The 23,703-nt window shown below is 56.9% G+C and overlaps 1 protein-coding gene across 6 annotated transcripts in view; it reads right to left on the bottom strand.

Annotated features, from left to right (window-relative positions):
• Positions 1-23,703, bottom strand: part of ANO1 (anoctamin 1) — a 90,659-nt gene that overhangs the window by 10,213 nt on the left and 56,743 nt on the right. For 2 of the 6 annotated variants that reach the window (XM_063093351.1, XM_063093347.1), the window contains 11 exons: positions 21,259-21,341; positions 19,396-19,407; positions 18,722-18,793; positions 16,541-16,618; positions 15,468-15,542; positions 12,064-12,265; positions 11,765-11,876; positions 10,518-10,575; positions 8,448-8,548; positions 7,724-7,869; positions 4,479-4,631 (listed from right to left, as the gene is read on the bottom strand). In XM_063093351.1, the coding sequence (XP_062949421.1) occupies positions 4,479-4,631; positions 7,724-7,869; positions 8,448-8,548; positions 10,518-10,575; positions 11,765-11,876; positions 12,064-12,265; positions 15,468-15,542; positions 16,541-16,618; positions 18,722-18,793; positions 19,396-19,407; positions 21,259-21,341 (1,092 nt within the window). The remainder of the gene's footprint in view (positions 1-4,478; positions 4,632-7,723; positions 7,870-8,447; positions 8,549-10,517; positions 10,576-11,764; positions 11,877-12,063; positions 12,266-15,467; positions 15,543-16,540; positions 16,619-18,721; positions 18,794-19,395; positions 19,408-21,258; positions 21,342-23,703) is intronic. The other 4 variants (XM_063093348.1, XM_063093350.1, XM_063093346.1 and 1 more) reach the window with 3 other exon arrangements.

The raw sequence follows: 23,703 nt of genomic DNA, 5'->3' as shown, positions 1-23,703 counted from the left end.
GGGACTGTGAATGGGCAAGAGATGGCACCATGACGGATACATGTCCTTACAGAGTCAGCGTGGGCATGCGTGGAAACACACCTCATGCCTGGCTTCTCCTGGAGCGTGTTGGGGGCTGAGAGCCCTCCCGTGGACTCCAGGCCCGGGGCCAGGCTGTGAATTGCACATCCTTGTGTCTCCTGGGTCTAGCTCGGTGTCTAGCACACAGGTCTCGATGCTGCTGGGTCAGTGTTTGCTGAGTGACTGCGTGAGTGTACAGTCCTTTAAACAGACTCTGCACACCAGAGCAGGGGCTGCCAAGTAGTTGCCGGTGGGCTCCATCTATGCTGCATGGGCATTTTGCTAGGCTTCACCGCGACTTAAAAAATGTCGACCGATGTTTAAAAGCCGGATGATGGGTTTTAAAAACTCTATAGATTTGCCGCTTGGGAAAGATCCTCCAGCTGGCAGGTGCCAACAGTTGTGGCCGAGGGTGGCGCCCCTTGCAGGCCGGGCTGTGCACTGAAGCTCTGTCCCCTGGGAACGCCTTGTGGCCTCCCTTTTCGGCCACCAGCCACTTAAGAAGAGTACAGAAATATTTATCCAAACCCAGATCCCTACTAAAGTGGAGGAACAAAAGATTCGGAGAGGGCTGAATGTTTCGAGAAACATGGGAAGGAGCCCATGCCTCTGTGGCCATGAAGAACGTTCCTGGGGCTCTTTGTTCATGCATTCATGCAGCCTGCCTGGCACTTTGGGCTCTGAGTTTGAGGCCTCCCAGTTGGGGTGCTGGGGTGCAGGTGAGCCCGGGTGGGGGCTGAAGTCTCTGGGCGTGGGGCTCCTGAGGGAGGCCACACCTGAGCACGGCACACGGAAAGGGCAGGACTTGGGTAGGCGAGGAGGTTGGCCCCGGGTAACCGCTCAAGGGGCCCAGGGAGACAAAAACAGAAAACAGGAGGGAAGAACAGGCCCGTGAGCCGGGTCTTCATGCTGCCTTCCAGAGCCCAGAATCGAGGCTGTCCTGACGGTATCCCCACGTCTAGGCCGACGGCTCTTTGTGTGGTCTCTGTGTGGTTGCCGCACCAGAATCATGGATTGCGTTCACAAAAATGCAAAACCAGGACCCCGACAGCGGCCCACAGAATCAGCTTCTCTTGGGGTGGAGCTAGAAACTTGCATTTTGGTCCCCCGCCCCCAAGTTATTCTGACGATTTCTAAGTAAAAGGGATGATGTTCTTTTGGAAGACTCTTTGGGGTTCCTCTATGAAAATCCTGTTGGGGGAGCTGCCTCAGTTTTACCTGCCTTCTTCTTCAAGGCAGTGTTTACCATTCTAGGGGACTCTGAGCCCCATTTCCAAGAACACGGCAGGGAGGTATCTGGGAAAAGCCTGGTGCTTGGCGAGGCTGGGCCGCCTGCCCACACCCTGTGTGCAGGAGCCAAGCGCAGGCCGAGGGTTCTCACCGGCAGACTCTGAAGAGCAGGGAGAGAACAGAAAGTCCAAGTGCAGGCCTGGGGGCTGGAGCTGCTTCCCACGCACGGGGCTGGTCCCTGCACGGACCCGCTGTCTGTCTCTCTCCGTGGCCACGGCTGGGTGATCAGGCACCTGAGCTGGTGGCATAGCTTCCTTTAGTCAAGGCCCATGGTGTGCAGGTCACAGGGGCCACTAGGGCCCTCTGTCCCCTCAGGGCGCTCTCCAGAGGCCCTGCACGGATCATAGGAGCAATACAAAAGCCTCTTCGATGAAGGCTATGGTTAAGGAGCCCATAAACAAGCGTGTGAGAGAAGGGCAGGTTATGCTTTCAGCCAGCCGGGCAGGAACAGGAAGTGGGCAGCTGATCTGTAAGAGTTGGGAGAAAACCAGGAGCCAGGTGCAAAGAATCCAGGACGTTCGTGGACGACTGCCGGCGGTGGGGACGCTGAGCCCCACCTGAGACATGGGGAGTGGGGCCACCGTGCCGCCGTGCTCTTTTCACCCTGGTGGGTTTGCAAGTGTTTGGATGCCAGCGTCTGGGGACACCAAGGCTTCCGGAGGCGAGGGATGCCAAAGCAAACATGCCCGCTGTGGACTCAGCTGGGGCCTCCGGGTGCCCGAGAATCAGGCCTTTGTGAGGAGCTGGTGGCAGGGGCCGCTCTCTTTTCTTTACTGCCACTGGGCAGGGAGCCCTGGAACTCCCAAGGACTGTCCAGGGAGTGCCAGCCCAGCCTTTTCGGTGCTCCCTGCTCAGGGCCTTGCATGTGTGGTGTCGGGGTGTCAAGGACAGGCTGAGGCTTGAGTTCTCTGCCTCCAGCTCGGCTCTCAGCCACCTGGGCCTCGGTCTTCCCATCTGGAAAGTGGGACCGAGGATTTGCCTGTGCTTCCTCCCAAGGTTCATAGGAGGACCCAGTAGACTGAAAGTTCCAGGAAAAGTTCATGTGAAAGGCAGCTCTCTGGGCTCAACGGAACGCAGGGTGGGCTATGCCTACGAGACCCCTGGGGTGCAATCTCACCACGCTCTTGGGAGGGGATTTGCAAATATGGCTGGTGGCCCATATTTAGTCCACGGCCTGATTTCTGTCTGGCCCACCTGCTAAGAATGGCTTTTCACATTTTTAAGTGCAAAATGAAAAATGTATGAAAGACAGCCTTTCGGTGAGAACCATTGCCTGAGACTTGGGACGTCACCTCTTGGTCCACAAAGCTTAAGACATTTGCTCTCAGGCCCTTTGTAGAAAACGAGGGCTGACCTCTGATCCAGCACATCAGCAAACCAAGCGCATCAGGCTGGTGCTTGTCCTGGCGGCCACTGGCCCTCCCGGCCACTTCGGGTGTGGTATGAAGGGCAAGGGGTTCACCACGGCCGTGGATGACGCAGGGTCGGGGCGCCAGGGGCTAGGAGGACTTGGGAAGGTCTGTTAGCTCAGGGGCTTTTAAAACCTTTTATATTTGTAGCCCAGTCCGGTAGGAAAGGCATCCGTCTGCTGAGTCTTCGTTGTGAGTGTCACCCAGATAAGAGGTGACATGCATAAGCAGAAGTGTCCAAACACAGGGTGCCAACGCTTGCATAGGAGCCCTGGCTCAGACATCCCTCCCTATGAGCACTAACAAGTCCAGGCCCCTTTCAAAGCTGGGGCCCTTGCCGCAGACCCCACAGCACCAACGTGAGTCTGCAGGGCGAACCGGATGAAATCACTGCTATTTGGTGGCGTCTGACCTGCGAAAATGGCAATTTCACCCAGGTCAGCCTAAAAGACAGCACCATGTAAGAGAAGCCAGAGTTCACGTTATCTCGGGGGTGGACAGTGGGAACTGGCAGGTCTGGTCACCTGTGGCGGAGGGTGGCCGAGGCAGAGCCGCTGACTGCTGAAGCAGAGAACGAACCCAGACTGCCGGGATGGGAGGATCCGAGGGGTGTTTGCAGCGAGAACCACCCAAATATCTAGGACCAGGAAAGCCCTTGGAGGGACTGACGGAGCTTCCCACATATGTGCAAGATTATGCTTGGACTACAAAAGTCCAACCCAAGGAGATCTTCTCTCGCTGGTGCATAATCTTTACTCCCGCAAAATGACAAAAACACCCCTAACATGTAACTCAATCGTTTGTTTAGCCCAAGAATCAGCACACAGGTGCTGTTCTAAACTAAAATCCTGTTAAATATGAGATAAGATAAATGTATTTTTGTAATTTTGTTTTCACCTGAAAATTGGGTCCCACTTTAAGAAGACGGCCATTGTCCTTGCTGGTGAGGACTGGCTCTGGCCGGGGCGTCCGTGAGGCTCTGCAACCCTGTCCACTTGGTCTCCCACTTCCCTTTCTTTTCTTGGACAGATGGTCACCCCGTGTCTGCTTAAATGCCTCTGGTGATGGGGAGCTCACCACCCCACAAAGAAGTCTGCTCCATTTTTGACACCTCTATTAGAAAGTCATCCCTTATACTGACCTTAACTGTGCCACCGCCCCCCCCGTCCCTCCTCCTCGTGGGTGAGGCGCACCTTAGTGACTCAGGGTAAAAAGCCTGCGTGGAGTTGCATCTGGACGTTGACCCCTGCAGGCAGGTCACGCAGTGATCAGGACTGCTCGGCCTTTGTCTACGGAAGAGGGCTCCTTCCTTCTTTTTCCCTCCTTTTGTGTGAGCATTTAGTGACAAAAAGACCCACGACGCTCAGAAGCTAATGTTATTGGCCCCCTTTGGTCTAGCTCTGCACTCTGGGGGCCGCACAAACGTTGTGGGGGGGTTGAGAACCTTCGGGGAGGAAACGTGTCTCCTGGACCTCCTAAAGCAGCAGATCGTTGAGACAGTCAGGTGGCCCAGACACTCACGCTTCCCCAGTGTCCTCTGGGCCAATCATCTTAGCAGGCGGGAGGTGGGGGAGGGAAGCCTCGAGGTCATGCACTCGCACCCCCCAGGCTCCCTCCTCGGGGGAACACTGCACCTGACCCCCGCTGGCCGGCTCTGGCTCTAGTTTCTGCAGAGCAGCAACCCCCTCCCCAAATCCTGGTCCTGCTGGTGTCACTCACCGATGTCTTTGGCTCTGACGGCCACCGGCCTCCGGAGTTCAGTGACGAACTTTTTGGCGTCCAGGCGGATCTCAATGATGTTGTTCAGCAGTGCAAACAGCGGGGCCAGGGGGAAGGACGCGACGAACAGGGTGACGAAGCCAAACTGGATGACTGCAGACAGAGAATGGGCCTGGTCAGCACTGCCGCCGCGCCTTCAGCACGGAACGGCGGGACCCCTGCCGCCCCTGCCCTGAGCTCAACTCAACAAACTCCAGGTCTGGCTGCTGCCTCACCTCCGACGAGCTGCCTGCATGAGCTGGGTATGCATAAGAGGGGCTTTCAGGGCACAAGCATAACAAGAGAGGCTCTCAGAGCTGCCCACCATGACCCCGGGTGACCTCCAGGTCAGGAGGGGGCTGACAGGAGAAGTGTTTGACTCTTGAATAATGGAAATGTTCACTTATGACTAATCTTAAAAGTTCATCACTAACATGAAAAAAGGCCCGTGAGCTCGGAGGCCCAGCCTGCAGTCCCCTCTATGCCCGGGGTCGGAAGGGCTCTTCTATCGGGCCCTGTGAGCCAGAGGCGGGTCCCCACTGCCCAGGATCATCCCGTCCCTCTGCCTCAGGGCCCTTCCTCCTGTTGAGTCCTATCTATCAGCCAGCTGGGGGCTTCTTTGGCCTCGGTTGCCACAGCTGGCACAAGGCTGGGCTCCTGGGAGAAGGTCAGGAAAAGTTTGCTGAGTGGAACTGAGTAGGGGACGCTGGTTCAGGAACTGTACAGCAGGACCTGGTCCAACGGTGCTTGGTGCCAAGTGGTAAACAAGGAAATTGGCAGAATGTCACCCTGTGCCCAGCAGGGCTGAGTGTGAGCATTGTTAGCGCTCAGGGTGGGGTGGGGTTGGGTGGGACGGGGGGGCACTGTGCTAGCCCTCATCCTAGAGCTCTGTCTTGTTTGGCCTCCTGCTTGCCCTGGCAGGTGGGCTCGGTGGGATGCCCCTGTGGACGCTGGTCCTGTTTGAAGACTCTGGAGGTGATGAAGGCATCAGACAAGCTGCACAATGTGGGCTGCACACGTGGGCCGGGGGCTGCTGAGGCCCGAGGCTGGGGGTTGCTTGCTGGGGTGGGTTTCCCCTCATCCAAGTGATGCTGCTTCCTCTGGCACCAACAGGACAAGGCGGTGGGGAGGGGAAGCCAGAGATGCTGATGGGGCTGGGGCTGGAGGCAGGACCTTTCTGGCTGGGCCTTTTCTTCCACTCTATGCACATCTGTGTGCTCCAGGTCTCCCATGGAAGGCCTGGGCCTGACCTTGCTCATGCCCGGCGACCTCGCAGGCAGGGGATGCCCACCGCCCAGACCCTACCGGCTGTGCAGCCCCAGGCTGAGTCTAAATGGATGGGGAAGGGGCATCCCCGACCCTGGGGAGCTGCCTGCCCGCCTCTGGTTCAGCTTGGATTTTATTCCAGGAGAAAATAGAGAACAGTCATCAGAACACACCACTCAGAATCTCCTTCCTCTGAGTCAATGGCAAGGTGCTTCCTGCACAATCATCTGCAGGCCGGGAGGGACTTATTTGGAATGACTCGGCCAACAGGAGGAGCGGCAGGGAGGCACTTGCAGGGCGGTTACGCAGAAACGCTTGCTGCGCTCTGCAACCTGCGGTCTCTCTGCTCCTCACCCTGCTCCGAGCCGAGGCCACACAGAACTGTCCCTGGCTGCACTCACTCCCAGGCCTGACTGGGGTGTGCCTGGGAACAAGCATTTCCGAGAAGCTGCCCATGGTGGCCAGGGTACTGCACTCTGGGACCCCCTCTGTGTGAGTCTTCCTGACCTCCTTCGCTCATCCATTCACTCAGCAAACGTGTTGAGCACCCACTGTATACCTGCACCTGTTTGGGGAGGGGTACTATAACAAAGGGCAAGAAAGAAAGGACCTGGCTTCACAGGCTTCGACCCTACCAGGGAGGGACAGGCAGAAAAGGTCGATGAGGACTGACAATGTCAGCTGGTGACTAGAAACGTAATGCAGGGGGAGGGGCATAGGGCCATGGCTGTGAGGGGGAGGGGCTGGTGGGGGACATTCTGAGCAGAGCCCTGGAAGAAGAGCGAGGGTGAGTTGCACAGGTGTTTGGGGAGAGCAATTCAGCAGGACACAGCTAGTGCAAAGGCCCTGTGGCAGGCCTGAGCTCTGTGAGTTTGGGGAACAGCAAGGAGGTCAATGTGGCTGGAGCTGAGGGAGGCAGGAGGGAGAGGTAGAAGACGGGTCAGGTAGGCACCCGGTGGCCATGCAGGCTGTACCTGGCCTTTTCCCAACCCCTGAGAGTTATGTGCCATCTCTTGAATCCTCCCATCCAGTACACGATTGGGGGTGACAACTCTCAACGCCCGGGTCTCCATTGGGTGTCTGCTCTGTGCTGGGGGCCACAGACAGCCCCCAGGCAAGCAAGTCCCGGCACCGCCCCTCAGGAGCTCACTGCCACGGAGAGATGTGTTGTGGACCCAGGGTAGGGTTCTCAAAGGACCCTGGGGTTTGGAGGAGGCACCCCGGGTTGCTGGGGGCCCCAGAGTGGAGCCGGGCCTGCAGCTTAGTGGGGCCAGGCCTCGGGAGGGTGGGTAGAGTGAGGGAGGAGGAGTTGCTTAGCCTGTGTGCGTGACGGGGCGTACCCGGGGACCGCAGCTGCTTGCCCTGGGCCTTGGGAAGCCGGAGCCCAGCCTAGAGGAGCAGCGCCCCGGGCCCATGGACGTGCAGCGCCCAGAGCCCAGGGACCGCACACCTCCTGGCTGCCGCCTCTGCACCGATGCTCTGCAGAAACGCGGGACACGGCGAGGTGGGGCAGCACATGCCTCTCCCTTCCGGCCTGTCCCCATCCCGCCACCCACTGCCCGCCAGGGCCACCCGGGCCCGCCCCCATCCTGATGCCCGCTGCCTGCCTGGGTTGCCCTGGCCCGTCCCCATCCCGACTCGCTGGCCCGTCCCCGTCCCGACGCCCTGGCCCGTCCCCGTCCCGACACCCTGGCCCGTCCCCGTCCCGACTCGCTGGCCCGTCCCCGTCCCGACTCCCTGGCCCGTCCCCGTCCCGACGCCCTGGCCCGTCCCCGTCCCGACGCCCTGGCCCGTCCCCGTCCCGACTCGCTGGCCCGTCCCCGTCCCGACTCCCTGGCCCGTCCCCGTCCCGACGCCCTGGCCCGTCCCCGTCCCGACGCCCTGGCCCGTCCCCGTCCCGCCACGTCCCCTCCCGCCACCCCGGCCCGTGCCGCACTCACTCATCTCCATGTACTCCGGGGCGAGGCCCGCGAAGGGCTCCAGGGTGTAGTCGACCTCGTACCGCTGCTTCTTCTTCACGGGCTCCTCACGGTCCGAGGGGCTCTGCCTCTTCAGCTTCAGGTACCGGATGAACTTCTTCATTTTCCTGAAAGAAACGCCACGTCACTCGCGTCTCCAGCCAGGTGGGTGTGGGGCCGGGGCCTCCAGAAGGAAACTGCGGTGTAGGGGGGTCTGGCAGGTGTCAGGGACATGGAGCAGTGGGGTCTGGCCGTGTCTAAGCGGACCCTTGGGGGAGGGGTGTGGATCACAGAAGATAGCCCGAGTCCCTGACTCCACAGAGCTGGCTGCCTTTGGGGACAAGGGCACGGGACACGGATTTCTGAAGGGCTCAAGGCAAGGAAGGCAAGCCCCTGGTCTTCCACCTGCCAACCCTGGGTGCCAGCATATGAGTTCGGGGATGCTTGCTGGCACCCTGAATCCTCAGCCAGCTTGGGGTGCGGAGAGCCATCCACGTCCTCCCTTCCCTTCATCCACAGAGGGGACACTTTTGCCCCAACTTCCCCCTCCGGCCTCACACCTCCCCGCTCCTGAAGCCCCCACCTTGTTGGGGCCCTGTCACCCAGACCACCGCAAGAGTCTTGGCGCACGCCAAGCCGTCTCCCCACTCTGCTCCGCTCTGACCCGGGGCGGCCGTGGGCTTCTGGCAGGCGGGGCGCTACTCACGGGATGCCGATCTCGAACAGGTTGTTCTGGATCAGCTGCTTGCCCAGCATGATGATGCTCAGCTGGATGCAGAGCTCCATGAGGCAGCCCCCTGGTGCACACTGCAGGGCGGGGAAAAGCAGGCATCAGCCTCCTGCAACCCCATCAGGTGTCAACCCTGTGCTGTGGGTCGACACGTGTCCTCCGAAAATAAATGCTCAAGTTCCGACCCCTGGGATATGTGGACACGACCTTATCTGGAAAAAGGGTCTTTGCAGATGTAACCAAGTTAAGGTGAGGGTCATACTGGGGTTGGGTGAGCCCTGATCCATTGACTGGTGTCCTTCAAAGAAGAGAAAACACGCAGACACAGAACGGGGACGGCCATGTGAAGATGGAGGCAGAGACTGGAGTACTGTGTAAAGGAATGCCAGGGGTTTCCCGCAGCCCCCAGGAGCTGGAAGAAGCAAGGAAGGACCCTCCCCAAGAGCCTTCAGGGGAGCACAACTCTGCTGACACCTCGATTTTGGACTTCTGGCCTCCAGACCGTGAGAGCATGTATTTCTGTTGTTTTAAGCCACCCAATCTGTGGTGTCTTGTTGCGGCAACCTCAGGACACTAACACACCTCACCTGCAGGCTGTCGGGGCTGGAACCCAGGCTGAGAGGGCAGTGCATTGCCAGGGAGTAGGCAGTGGTGGGGCTGGGTCTCAGGGCTCCTCTGCCTTCCCCAGGGCCAGTATCCTGTCGCATGGACGGGCCACCTGACCACAGGCCGTGCACTGCCCTGGCAGGCTGGGCCCCCGCAGTTGAGAAGCCGCATGTTGAGGCAGCTGGCCACTGCTCAGAGGCCCAATGCCCTGCTGCCATGGGCTTAGGGCAGGGACTGAGCCAGCAGTGATGGTTGGACACCTCTGTAGGCAAGAAGCTGACCTTGTCCATGCAAAGGGAACACAAGGGATGCTTGGTGACTCCTGAGGCACAGTGACCCCTCTCTGAGTCCCAAGCAAAGCTTTATATACGTTACCAAAAAAATCTGTCTTCGTGGGCCATTATTCCACAAAAAGCAATTACATCCTTTGCTTTACTCTATTCTAAGAGACATCTCCCAACTCCTCTAACCATTAAAGAATTAGGCAGGGTACCACCTATGTGAAGAAAATGTCATGCAAAAAGCAAAGAGTACTGTACGGGCTTTCTGCAGACACCTGTTACTGTGGGGGAGGCCCACGTTCAGGGGGTTGAACTTCTAGGCCGCACTCCAGACGGGCAAATCGCCCAGTGCCCGATGCCCACCCCAACCTTCTGCACCTTATTTCACCCCCTTATTTTCTGATGAGCTGAATTATTCTGTGAGTTGGAAATGCTGACTGGTTACCCTGCAACCTGGACCACCGAAGCCCCGCTTGGTCCGACAGAGCTGCTGGAGGTGGGACAAATATAGGGGAGCCTGTCCCTGGGCTGTGACTCAGCGTGGAAGGCGGCTGGTGCACTAACCAGGCCCTCTGTGGCCAGAATCGCTGAGCAGAAGCCAAACATCACCAGCACTGCGTTTGAGGGTACACAGGTGGGCATTCAACGTCGAAGTTAAGACATGTGGCCAGGTTCTGTTTTTTTTCCCTCACTAGTTCATCTTAATCAGAGGGAAAAATATTCAAAGTCTTCCAAAAAAAGAGAAAAAAGAAAGGAGAGGGCCGAGCCCGTGGCGCACTCGGTAGAGTGCTGGGCTGGGAGCGCAGTGACGCTCCCGCCGCAGGTTCGGATCCTATATAGGAATGACCGGTGCACTCACTGGCTGAGTGCCGGTCACGAAAAAATGACAAAAAAAAAAAAAAAAAAAAAGAAAGGAGAGAACTGGGTGTCATTTTTTTTCTTTCGCCAACTCTGAAGAGACCTTATCCCTTTAGGGCAATTCCGTAGGGACGCGGCAGATAAGATCAAAGCCCCCCAGAGCAGGTGAAGAGCAGAGATCCCAACAGGAAGCAGCACTCGCTTAACGGGCGCGCGTCCTCTCCTCCCAAGTGCACGGTGGGGACGGGTATTGGGACAGGCCAACAGAAGGGCCGCTGCGGACGCGCAACATCTCAGTTACCTCTTCCATTCGGAAGGATCGGAAAATGTACACGTAGTCGCCTGGGCGCCCCACGAACCTGGAATGATTGGGGGGGGGTCGTTAGAGTCTGGGAGATGAGTCCCCAGCTCCCAGCTCGGGGGACTGTGCCGGATGTGGCTTCCTGAGTGTGGACTTAGTGTCTGTTCCCCCTGCCTGCTCTCATCTGCTGAAGATGACCACAGTGGTTTGCTGATGGTCGAATGTTCGTTTGATTCCCAAGCACAGAGAAAGGTGGGAAAATGCAACTCCTTCAACAGGAAACCTTGAGGCTGAGGGGCAGACAGAGGGAAGGAAACCTGCGGGGATTAGGGTCAAGACCACCTCGTGCCTAAGAGCAGGAGCTTCACTAGCTACCAGGCATGCAGGCGTGTCACAGGCTGCAGCAGACAGACAGACAGCTGAGGACAGACAGCCTCTCTGCTTCTGGTGGACGTGGTGGGGTGTGGGGACCCCTGAGAGCCGCTCCTTGGTGGATGCCCTCAGGGTGGACTGGACCCCTTGGCAGGGCTCTGGGACCCCGGGATGGGAGGGCAGCTTGGCACCTGGAAATCACATGATGCTTTGCAAGGAGTTGTGAGATCAGAACTGCCAGCCCTTGGTGGGAGGGACAGCGGAGGGCTGTCCAGGTTTGTCCTGGACCAGGCAGACTACCGGGTGGGGCTTCTCCCTCAAGTCTGGGGTGCCCCTGAGCAGAAGCAGTGACATTCTCAGATGAGTGCTGGAGACCTGCCGGCCCCTGGTCACAGGGTGGGCATCCTGGTAGGGGGACTGCAGCCCCCTCCACAGCCTGGGATGGCTGCAGAGGGTTCAGGCCTGGGACTCACCCCACCAGGAGCCTACCACGTGGCTCAGCTGACCGGCAGCTGTGCTTCCACACCCTCCTCTCCTGTGACCCTCACTCTCGTGACTCAGCCCTACCTGCTGTGGGAGCACTTGGAGCTTGCTGGCCGGGCTCGCTGCTGCCCAGGTCCCACTGCCTGAGGTTCCTGCTGCATGGACTCCCTGCTGCCAGGGGTCTCTGCTGCCTGGGGTCCCTACCGCCTGGAGTCCCCATCACCTGGACTCCCTGCTGCCCAAGGATCCCACTGCTCTGGGCCCAAAGCAGGAGCCAGGCCTTTCCCTAGTGACTGCTCTGCCTGGCCTCAGCCCCCGCCCCCTCCCAGTAGTGGGGAGCCCAGTGCTGGACTTGGGGGAGCAGGTTGGGGAGACGCTGCAGCCATCCTCACCGGCCTTTGAAGAAAGCCACATAGAAGATGGGGGTGTAGGAATTCACAAACTTCAGCAGGAAAGCCTTGAAGATCAGCCTCTCCTCGAAGCTCTTCTCGGTCTTTGGGACCTCTAGAGGGCAAAGGAGGGCCATGCTGAGGACTGGCACTTCGCTCAGCCCTGGCGGGGACCCCATTCACGCATGGGGAGCTAGGGCCCCGAGAAGTCAAGTCATCAGCCTGAGGTCACTCAACACACGGGAGGTGACTGGTCGGGCAGGCACGCTGCCCAGGGACGGCTGCTGGCTCAGGCCACTCACCGATCTTGGTGAGCCACCTCGCTATGCAGCCGTAGACCTCATCCAGGAGGATGATGACCACCAGGTTGATGATGACCGCCGTGGCCGTGACCGTGACCCGGATGTTGGACCGCACGGAGGGGGAGGAGTTCATGGCCAAGGCAGCAGCTGTGGAGATTCTGTAGATGATGACGCCCAGGACGATGGCGAACGTCACCGCGATCTGCGAGGGGGAACAGCACTCTTGGGTGGGGGCCCACCCGGGCTGTCCCCCACCAGCTCTTCTGCCTCGAAACAAAGATGGACATCTCTTGAGCATCCGCCAAAGAGACGGAGTCTTTACCCACCACGGGCAGATGAACGAGGGGCTAGTTTCTGTTTTATGGAAGAGGACATTGAAGTTTGGAGAAGTTACATGGACAGGCCGGGTCACCCGGCTCAGGAGTTGGGCTTTACCAGGAAGCTCACAAGCTCTTTCTGCTGCCCTCTGCGGCGGGGCCCAAGCATGTGTCCTTTTCACTGCCCACCATCCCCAAGCAGAGCTCAGGACTCAGTGTGGCTGCCACCCCAGTGGCTGTCCTGGTTTGTCCCAGAGCAGGCTGACTACTGGGTGGGGACTTCTACCCCCAGTCTGGGGTGACCTTGAGCAGCAGTGACATTCTGAGGTGTGACACTCTCCCAGCCACCTCACGGGGACTATGCCCTGTTAAAGGTGGGGGGTCGGGTGACCTGATCCCGGCTGGGCAGGGCTGCGGGTCTGGCCGAAAGATGGACCGGGTCCCTTCTTCCAACATACCCAGGAGCTATCAACACCCTTCTGGCTCATGAGTGGGCCCCTCCTCTTGCCAAACCCACTATGGGACCAGAACATTCTGTAAGTCTCGGGCTAGTGGTTGCCTGAGACACCAGGGTGGGAGTTGGCTACGATGACAAGCTTGTTTTGCATGCAGCTGTCTTTCTGTCTTCCTTTTCTTTTTCCTTATGGGAGATTGCATGTTTGCTCCTGTGCAAGAGTGCAGAGAGCAGCCTTGTCCCTGTACACAGGGTCATGAGTGACTCCTAGGACAGGCCCAGGGAGGTCTGGGGCTGTGCTGTGTCCCCGGTTACAGCTTGGGATGGGTGTGGTTTGTCTACCCCAGAGAGAGACCTTGGCTTGAGAAGTCTCCTAGGTAAGCTCTTACAGTTTAACTTTGGGCCAGTACCTCCAGCCATATGCCATTAACTGGCTTCTACAGATATCTGCCGGTGACTAAACGGTGACCACACCCCTCCCAGGAAAACGTCTGCAGCCCACACCACACCCTGACGAAGGAGCAGCCCTGCTCTGAGGCATGGGTACCACTCCCTGGCCGCTCTGGGTAGTGAGGGTTTTCCTTGGAAAAGCCCTGGGTTCTGCCAAAAGGCCCCTCCCTGGGAAAGGCACTGCCCTGGCCTCAAACACATCCCTTATGCCAGGGTGTGGAGGTGCAGATGGGGCACTGGGCCTGCAGCTGACTCAGCATGGGAGACACTCCACCCCAGAAGGCTGCCCCTCCCCGCCAGGGCCCGCGTGCCCCAGGCAGGCAAGCCCTACAGCAGCCTCCCTTCCTGGAGGTGACCTCCCCTCTGGGTGAAAGCTCCCGAGGGCCAGGGTTTGTCTGGTTTGTTTACACCAGCATCTCCAGGACCAGGGCCACATGGACACATCGTAGGTGCTTAGCTGACACTTGTGCACTGGGTGAAGCTGCTGAGTTGGGGCAAAGCTGTGTCCTCACCAGCCCCACGCACGTGATTTAATTGTGGCAGGGGTTTACCAGGACACCGAGGGCTGGAAAAGGGGGACTGGCTAGTTCCCTACCCGATATCCCTCTGCCCTCACACCATCATTTCTTGGCCTCTCTGCAGATTGGGGTGGCCACGTGAAATGGTTCTGACCGATGAGATGCAAAGCACCTTCAGTGAGGGGCAGCCTCTGCTGACCCATCTCCTCCTCTAGCCCTTCCCTTTCTTTCTGCCTGGACAGTGGAGGTGATGTTGGAGATGGAGCAGCCATGTGGTGACCAAAAGAGGACGCATATATACGACAGGTGAACAGAAGATCACAGCAGCCAGTGACACTGAGTGCATCATGGAGCCTCCAGGGCAGCCCGAGACCACGCACCACCTTCCCACACACTCACTGGTCCTGCCGCTGATGCTGCCGCTTCTCCACCAGAAGCAGCTGGAACTTGGGGCAGACGTGGCTGCCTGAGTCTGCTGTTTCCGGAGCCCTGTCCCTGGCTGGGTGAGGCAGGGGCCACGTCATTCTCTGCTACCCCCCAGCACCAGTCCCCATGCCTGGCTGAGCCCACTCGCACCCAGGGTTGCCTGGAGAGTGCAGCAGCCCTCCCAGCCTCCACCCACTGGCTTTCCCTCTCTAGGGGGAAGGGAGGTGGTCTTGGGGGTCCCCACCGATGAGGCCACCCTTTTCTTGATTTCTTTACATCACTTGAGGTCTCCCTTACTGTGTGTGAGAGCATGAGGGGAAACTGAGTCCTCACGCTGCTTTTCCTCACTCAGTTAGGGTCCCTTGTCCGTCCACTCAACACAGAAAACCGAGACAGCCCCCTGCCTCTGTCTCTCCAAGTTCGTACACAATGGCAGGGCTCTTGGAGCAGACTGCCCGACTGGCATCGGCTCCCCACCTCCTGGCTGGCAGCCTCAGTTTCCTCATCAGCAGGAGAGGGATGGTGTTGGGACTGGCCAGTTGTGAGGCTGAGTGTGATGCCCCCACGAGGCCCTCAGCACACAGCGGCCAACCCGGGCCCAAGTGCCAGGCCATGGAGCTGGGCGGCCAGACGAGACTCTCACTTAAACCTCTCAGGCTGGATGAGGGCACGGTTGTTTCCAATGTGACCGCAGGTGGCCCTGACCACTCGGGGTTTGACAAAAGCACAGGTAGCATGGGGCAAGCTTTCCAGGGCCTCTGTGAATCCATCTGGGGTCAAAGTCTCTGGGACTGAAATTCCCTAAGAGCCACAAGGTGTTCATTGACAAGCTGTGTCACAGACCTGTGGTCACCTGAGTAGCACCATCGTGAGATTTTTCCTGGGTTTTATTTATTTAACGTTTTTCTTAGAAAACTCCTCAGTTTTGTCTTAAATGATATCTGTGAACCCTAGGTTAGAATTACTAGTTACTGAAACGTCACTCTCAAAAAGGAAAGCTGCGTATCAGGGACCACTTGAAATCATCTCGGGTGCCCCCAGGTGTGTGGAGCCCCCTCGAGGGTCACTGTGGAACCCTGGCCCCTTCCCATTTTCGGCATCTCTCCCACCCACCGCCCCAAGGAAACCAGGCTGCCACCCCAGGGGACGTGTTCACCGCTGACCCCAGTCTCAGCAGGCGCCAAGCACCTCCTTATAGGTTTCCCTGATTTCCCCCCACCTTAGTCTTCCAGAACTTACCATGAAGACAATGGAGACCAAGTTGGTGAAGTAGGCTGGAAACCGGTCTCTCCAGGTCAGCTTGACCTTGTCGGTCTACAACATGAAACAGTACAGGGTCACCCTCTGGGGCCACCACAGTGGAGAGACATCTGTGTGCGGTGCACGTGCATGGATAACTCGGACAACAGAATACACAGAAAAACCTTTAAAAATGCCCGCGGGGGGCGAGCAGACGCAAACATCCAGCGATCCAAGAAGCGTGAGGGGCCTCCCTCCTGAACTAACGTTTCGTCGTAACCGAAGCAGAGGAGCTGTTGAGAAGCAGGCCTCCTCTGTGCATGGGCATCGCGGTGCCAAGCGCTTTCCTAAAACGGAGACCCGCGACTGGGAGAAGCGGGAAGTCTCGCTTCTAGGACCAGAAGGCATGGGACATTTTGCTATTTGGCACCTAGACCATAATAGTTATTTTTCCTTTGCAGAGCAAGTCAAAACAAGCAACTGGCATTACGAGGTAAAATGTTGTCTGCCGCATAGCAACGTCGCACCACGGTGACACATGGCCTGCGGGCTCTCCGGCCCGGGGTTGGCTTGGTCTGGAGACACCTTAGGTAGAAGCTCGTCACTAACTTGGGATGTTTCAAATGGGGGTGGATTTTTAAACAGGAAAATGCATGGACGAGGGGTCTTTAGAGAGTTCACAGAAAGATTTGTATTATCTTTTAATACTGTTTTTCCATGGCCTTTTCGAAGCACCCTGGTATTAGTCACAGAATGCTGGCGTGGGTGGCTTCTCATTCCGGGGGTGGGTCACATGCGTGTTAATGAGAAGACCAAGAACTGCTCGCAGGCAATGGTGACAGGCACGTTTCATGAGCTCCAGGTAAAGTGCACCCCCCATGGGTCCACCAGAGCCATGCCATGCAGTGACACCCCCACGCACGTGGGCACTCGCGGGTGTGGAAGGCAGACAAAGAAACGTGGATGTGATGTTAAAAAATAATGCCACAGTCAGAGCTTGTTGAGGAAAAACATGATGGTGGACTTTGTCTGCAAACAGTCAAGACGTGCGTTGCCCCAAAATAGAGAAGTACCAATTTCACCCCCGCCACGGCTGTCTTAACCCTCTGTTTCCATTTGTTCGTGGGCTCCTCCGCAGTGTGCCGGCGCTTCTGCGGGCGGGTGGGGGAGAGAGAGCAGCGCGGTGAAGCATCAGGCCGCGCACACTTCGCCCCCTCGGCAGCCAGCGCCCCTCTGTGCACTCACTGGCTGCCCGGGCTGGCTCGGGGTCTGGGCGTTTCAAACAAATAAGAGGGGCAGAGACTCATTCTAAAAGGAAAGCTACAATGGAGGTCACGGACACGGGAGATGGAGGCTTTGGGAACAGACTCTGGCATGAGCTGTCCGTGGGGCTCTGTCATGCCCGTCCCCCGAGAAGGTCACTGTGGTTTCCATGGCACAGAATGCACAAAGACGCAGGTCACCACGAGCATTTTAGGATGGCAAGAAGGAAGCCATGCCCAGGAGTCCAAGTTAATATGCCAATGAAGTGTTAGATCTTTTTTTATAAACTAGTCTAATGCCATAGCTGGGGAAAAATGAAAACCATAAAGCAGCCACCAGGAGCCAAATGAACCAGAGACAAAGATGAAGGGTGTGGCCCATCAGAAGCAGACAGCGCCTGGGTCACCATCCGAGCCCTGCAGAAGTAAACCCCGTCACCTCTGCTGCTCCCATGTCATCACAGAGCTCGGGCCAAAACCAAGGCGCAGGCCGCAGAGGCAGAGACCGTGTGTCTGAGAGGTGGCTTCTGGCACCCACTGCCCTCGTCTGCTATTTGGGCTTGGTTAAGTCCCTCGCCTGACGTGGGTGTGGCCTGAGCCTCAGGAAGGAATGGAATCGCTCACCCTGAGAGCTGCAACCACAAAGCCACAGGGTGGAACATCTCAGGGGCCATACGCTGACTCCTGAGACATCCTGAGCCAGGCTTGTAACTGGAGATGCTGCCCTGAGAACAGGACGAGGCTTGCAGGGCCTCAGAGACAGCGGAGTCAGGCCTCTTGCTTTACCAGAGGGAAATGAGGTCCAGAGGGGCTAAGAGACCAGTTCAGAGCCACAGCGCAGCTGCTCAGAAGGCCGTGTGTACAAGGACGTGCATGCTCTGATTTGTTAAGCTGGACAGATTGTCTCTTTATCTTAGGGTGACAACTCCAGCTTTTGTGGTTATTTTCTTTGCACCCTTGAGGCCTGCTCAGACTTTAGGGTGTGTTCAGGAAGGTGCAAGCTCCATCCTGGCTGCAGGAGGACTGAGCTGTATCCTAGATTTCTGTTGTGTTACAGGAGCTGGGCCTTGCAAGGGGCTTCCTACAGCACCTACTTTACCTCGCCGGATGCAATTTGGGCAATTGTGACCCGGCCACTCTGAACCAGTGATCTCTGTCCATGTGACCCAATGACAAGGAAAGAGAAGCCCAGGGATTTGCCTTGATCAGTCCCAGAGGCTGAAAGTGACAGCACAGCCTGGGGGCCGAAAGGGCTCCTTCCGCTGTCCCTCATCCCTTCGAGAGCCAATGCAGACCTCTCCAGAGGTGGACAAAGCCCAGGGGCTCCATCCTTGTGCCAGGTCCTGGGGAAACCACTGTCAACCAAACAGCCACGCACCTCTAGAGGTCTGCGAGAATTCAGGCTGCAAACGTAAAGCTGCCAGTTTGAATGAGAAGTTTGGGGGGAAAAGGCATTTATTATAAAAAGATGACGGCCTCAAGAATGTCACAAAAACAATACTTCTCTCCCTCATTCTCATAGTCTGTGAGTGAAACAAGGAATTGGCCATGTGCTCAGGGACCCCAGCTTAGCAAATGCTTCCATTTCATTGTTCAACATGGAACACAAGGGTGGACAGGATCGAGATTTTGTGTGCAGACAAAAAGCTTCAAAGCTACGGTTCCTGCTGTTGGAGAGCTTGCTGAAGTTTGAGATCACCCTCAGCATACATCAAGTAGATAGATATGTAGCAGGTTTGACAAACTATAGCCCTTCAGCCAAATCTGGCCCCCTGCCTGTTCTTGTAAATAAAGTTTTATTGGCACTCAGCCAGGCCCATTTAGTTACCTACTGTTTATGGCTACTTTCACGCTATGATGGCAGAGTGGAGGAGTTGCAACATAGATGTCCAGAGCCTAAAATATTTGCTGTCTGGGCTGACCCCTGGTCTACACCGTTGCTGAGCACAGTATTTTACTGCCAGGAGAGCAAACTGGCAGTGGCTACCGTACCTCTTTGTTTTTGGATTCTTTCCTCAGGGACTTCTCCAAGACTCTGGCTTCATATTCGGCTCTGGGATGATCCTGTGAAAGAAACCGAGTTAACATGGAGGCCTTGTTAATTGTGAGTCTGGTATCCTCACCATGAGCACCCTTGGCAAAGCAGTATGTGCATTTGCCTTGCACCCTTCGGGGCCAGTCCATAGTCGGTTGCTTATAACATTCCCAATTTAGAACTCCCTGTATTTGGTCAGGATATCGGCCCAGGATTCTCCCCCTTGCTGGGAACCCCAGCCCATTGGGAAGGCCACAGAAGCTGGCCTCTGTGTCCTAGGGGTGGATAGGTCTGTGCCAGGCTGCGGTGAACATCCTGCCATGAACTGGCCCCGAGAACATTCTATGGAGGAGCCGTGGGGGCCGGAAGAGACGCAGTAAGTATCAGCAAGCATGGGCAGACCAGAGGTGCCAGGCTCAGAGGAGCCCCGAGCGGGTCAGCGAAGGGCGCTGGAATGGAAGAACGGGTTAAGAGAGACCCAGAGGTGGGGGACAAAGCAGAGACCCCGCCCGCGGTGCAGGAGCTGCGGGGAACTGCACAGCTAGAAAGAGACGGATTAGGTGCGTGAGAGGGTCCCTCTCCCAGGGAGGCAGGCTACGGGAAGACAGAGGAGTGACAAAAAGTTCCAAACCTTGACAGCCTCCTTCAGGGAACCAGAAAAGTAAAAACAAAAACACAAAGATCTCATTACTTATATTGTTTCTGAAGAAGACACATCCTCCAAAGACAATTTTCTTAAGGACCGGGACAAAGGTAAATGGACACGGGTGGAGGATGAGGAGGGGGTGGGGTGGGTATGGGAGATGCCAGGATCTGTCAGAGGCCACTGCTACTTTAGCACGACCGTGAGGGCTGTTGCTTTTGCAGCTCCCATGTTTTTGGAAACTCCCGAGCACGTGCTGGACTGAAACTTCTCGGGCTCAGCTCAGGAGCACACAGACCGAATGACTGAGTACAAGCTGCCCTCGGCTTCGAGTGCCAAAGCCTGGGCTTCAGATGGGTGGAGAGGCAGCCCCTTCACCTGAGGCTATTAACTCCGTGGTTGGCCATGGGAGCACGGGGTGGATCACTTTGGGGAGCTCATATGGGGACAGAGCACCAGGCTCCGTCCCTCTCTGCCCCTGGAGAGCTGCCTGCTAGGGGACAGGCTGCATCAGTCTGGTTGTTTGTGAAACTGGATAATGAGACCCCCTGTGGAAGAGGGTCGAGACTGTTATATGGGCAGGTGACAGGTATGACCCAGTGGTGGCCAGCTGGGTGACCATTTATGGGGCGCTTAGTGTGTGCTGGACCCTGCTCCAAGAGTTTTATGTCTATTGACCCATTAAGACCCTGACACCTTATCAAGTGAGGACTACCCTGCAGGACTACCCCTCAATGCCTATTTGAGAGGCAAGGACGCAGAGGCACAGAGATGTGAAGCAACTTGCCCCATGTCACACAGTGAGGGTGGTGCCAACTCAGGATGGAATCCAGGCAGCCCGGCCCCAGAGAGGCTCATCTCATGCCCACTCAGCTGCCGTGCCTCTCCCCGTAAACTCCAGGCCCCCTGTCTACTAACAACCTTGTCAGCACAGAGCTGGCACGCCGGCTTCTCTGCCTGAACTACACATTTGGCCGAAGAGTGACCAATCAACTCATTCTCAGGAGAGAGTGCTTGTGCGAGGGAATACGACAGGAATGATTAGAAAAAAGGATGAAAGAGACTTTCACATCACAGTGAAAATGCACGAGAGGGTCCTCTTTAAAAAAGTGAGCATGAAGTTTTATAAAATTAAGTGGTGGGCAGTGTGGCACACCTACAGCACGTGCATGGGACCACCTCTGCTCTGGCCAAGGCTGTTGTGGGGACCTTTATTCCTTTTCATTCCCACCCTCGTACAGGGAATTCCTGCTGGAACTGGCAATTAGGGCGATCCTGAGGACAGCGGTTCACCCGGCATCCCAGTGTCCACTTGATACTGAATGTCCCTCTCTTTGGAACACAAAGATACCCAGCACTGGATGCCCCTCTTTGTTAGTAAAGAGGTCCCACTCTTTGTTTGGTCCCACTTCTCAGCCACGCCCAACTGCAGGCAGAGAGCTGGCTCTGAGGAGCGTGGGTTTGGCACCTGAGGGGGCAAATGCTCATGGCTGCCTTTGGGGACCTGTGGGCAGCGGTGTTGCCTCCCCACACACACCGGGCTGCACCCTCGGACGTGAAGAGGTCAGCATGGCGAGCCTTGGCGTGCTCCTGAGACCACGCTGGTGGGTGGCGTGTCCATGTGAGTGCTGAGATCAAAAACACTTTAGCAGATATAAAACAGTCGCCCTGGCAACTGAGGGCATTTGGAACACCAGGGAGGTGAACGGAGAAGCAGGCGGAGGGGTGGCCTTGCCTCGCCTGCACTAGGAGCACTTTACGACCTCAGGCTTCCACGGGAGTCCCGAGGAGTAACAGGGTGGGGCACATGGTGGGGAAGGCATGGGGCTGCAGAACGCCAAATCCACTGACCTCCTCCTCCTCGAAGCCTGTGAGGTCCCAGCGGTAATTGAGCCGCATCTGTTTCCGCTTCCAGTGCTCCATGAAGGTGGCGGCTGCAGGCAGGAAGGAAAACCGGGGGGTCAGGAGCCAAGAAGTCCCGACGACATAAAAGCATTCTTTTGTTACGCACCATTCAGTAAGCAAGGGAAACACGCTAGGCCAACAATCTCACACGAATTAACCATGCAGCCCTCCCACTGTCCCTCTGAGGCAGGGATGATCTTCTCCCATTTTACAGATGGGGAAACTGAGCCACGGGGCAATCAAGTCCCGGCCAAAGTTACTCAGCCAGTCAGCGAGGGGCAGGGCAGGCTGGCCCTACAGCCTGTGCCTTAACCATCTTGCTCCACTGCTCTTGGGGACCCCAGTGGTCAGGTGGGGGTCCTGAGGTCAGAAAGGATAAGGAATGAGCCAAGACCACTCACTCAAGCTCCACACCTACAAAGGTGGTCTGACTGCTGAGTGTGCTCATAGCTGCTACATCCTGCGTCGATTCCCAACAGACAAAACAGTTCAAATGCCGCCTCCTCCAGGAAGTCGCTGATCAGCCCCTCAGTGTCAGAAGAAAAACAATTCCTCTTGCTTTTTTTTTTTCCTTTTGGGGAATCCCCAACCCCCAGTACCATGGAGGAGGAAACTGAGGCTCAGAGGGACCAAACGGCTTACCTAGTAGGGGGTGGAATCAAGACGGAAATAGAACGAGACATGCAACTGTGAATCTTCAGTGTAAATTCACAAATGTGCTCCTTAACCGAAGGCAACGTGTTGTAGGAAGGAAGGCAGCTTCGGAATCGGCCAGTAGTGGGTCTGAACCTTCTGGTTCAGGGTGCTTTAGACCACCCAGAACATGCACCCCCCTTCCCATTAGGGAGAAGTAAGAACAGGGCCCCTGAGTTTGAGTGTGTCTGTCCATGAAGCATGCACTGTAAGTATTAGCTACTGCATCAGCCAGGCCCAGCCAGGAAACAGGAACCTCTCCAGGTCTTTCAAACTGGGGTAATTTAGTTCTGGGAATTGGACACACAGGCATTGGAGGAGCTGAGAAGCCAAGCAGGGGAGGGAGAGACCACCCAGAGATTATCAACAGCAATTGGCGGATGGCAGGACAATGGGAGGTATCCAGAGCTGGAAACTGGAGCTGCCCAGAATAAGGCAGGATCACAGAGGGAGGGCTCCCCAGCGTGAGTCAGAGCCACAGAGAAGTCCCGGTCATTGTCAGGGCTGCCCCAGGACTCAAAGGGAGATGGGGAGGAATTCCCAGGCCTCCCTCTCCATCCTGCTGCTGATCTCCCACCAGGGCTTCCCATTGGCTGAACCTCTACCAGGAAGTGGGAGAGCAAAGCAGCCTGGGAAACGTAGTTCCCATGCTATAGAGTGAATGGGTATGACCCAACAACTGCCTGCAACCTGCTGCTCGGTAGGTGCATACTGAGCACTGTCGCCATGGCAGATGACGAGGGACTGCAGGGGACTCCAGGGGAGCCAGGCACCTGCCTCCAGGAAGCGAGCGGGTGGGGGCAGGCCTGTCTGCGGTGCATGCTTTCACCTCCAAGGAGGGAAATGTGAGGGTGTTCCTGCCTCTCTTAAGATGCCCTTTGGGCTCTGGAGCAGTGGAAGAGGTCAGGGCCGTTCTCACACCTCCACCTGTCCTGGAGGGACCCTCGCTCCTTCACCGTGTTTTCACAGCTGCCTCTGTGTCGTCTGCCAGCCCACGGCAACGCAGGCCTTTCAGGCCTCACACAGAGGGGAGAAACGGTGTCTCTTTTATGGACTAAGCATTGCCTGGGAGGGCTGGCGCCCTCACACCTGTGGTGTTGGCCTGTTTCCCTTCCCTATCCCGGCCTCCCCAGCTCCTCTTTCTCAGACTCACCTGGATCCCACGAGGAAGAATCCCTCCACATCCACACCCGCACCACTGCGGCCTCCCCTACCCCACTCACCAGCTTGAACGTGATCACAATGGTTACCACTTAATGAGGACCCCGTGTGACACACTGTGCTAGCATTTCACAGACATCGGTTAACCTCATCCTCACAACAGTCGTAAGCAGGAGGAATTATTTCTATTCATCAGTTTACAAACCAGGACACTGAGGCTCAGAGTGTTAAATGCTGCCCAAGGTCAGCTTCAGGTGAATGGCAGAAGTGGGATTTGAATCTAATTCTGTTTGACTCCAGAGTCTACACTTAACCAACACTCTGTACAGATACTCGATTCAACTTAAGGAAATAATAATTGTAGTCAAGGCTTCTGGTCAAGATGGTGGAATAGACAGTCCCCAGCATTGCTCTCTCCCACAAACCCACCAATTTACAACTATAAAAAAGCAACAACAGCCAAGCTGGGGCTGCTAGAGCTCAGGTGAACAGGAGGAGAGACGTACGGAGTGCATGAAGGTGGGAGAAGCCACGATG

This window comes from Cynocephalus volans, chromosome 4 (assembly GCF_027409185.1).
Source record: "Cynocephalus volans isolate mCynVol1 chromosome 4, mCynVol1.pri, whole genome shotgun sequence".
In the NCBI taxonomy this organism is placed as follows: Eukaryota; Metazoa; Chordata; class Mammalia; order Dermoptera; family Cynocephalidae; genus Cynocephalus; species Cynocephalus volans.
This window is presented reverse-complemented; position numbering and strand designations above follow the sequence as displayed.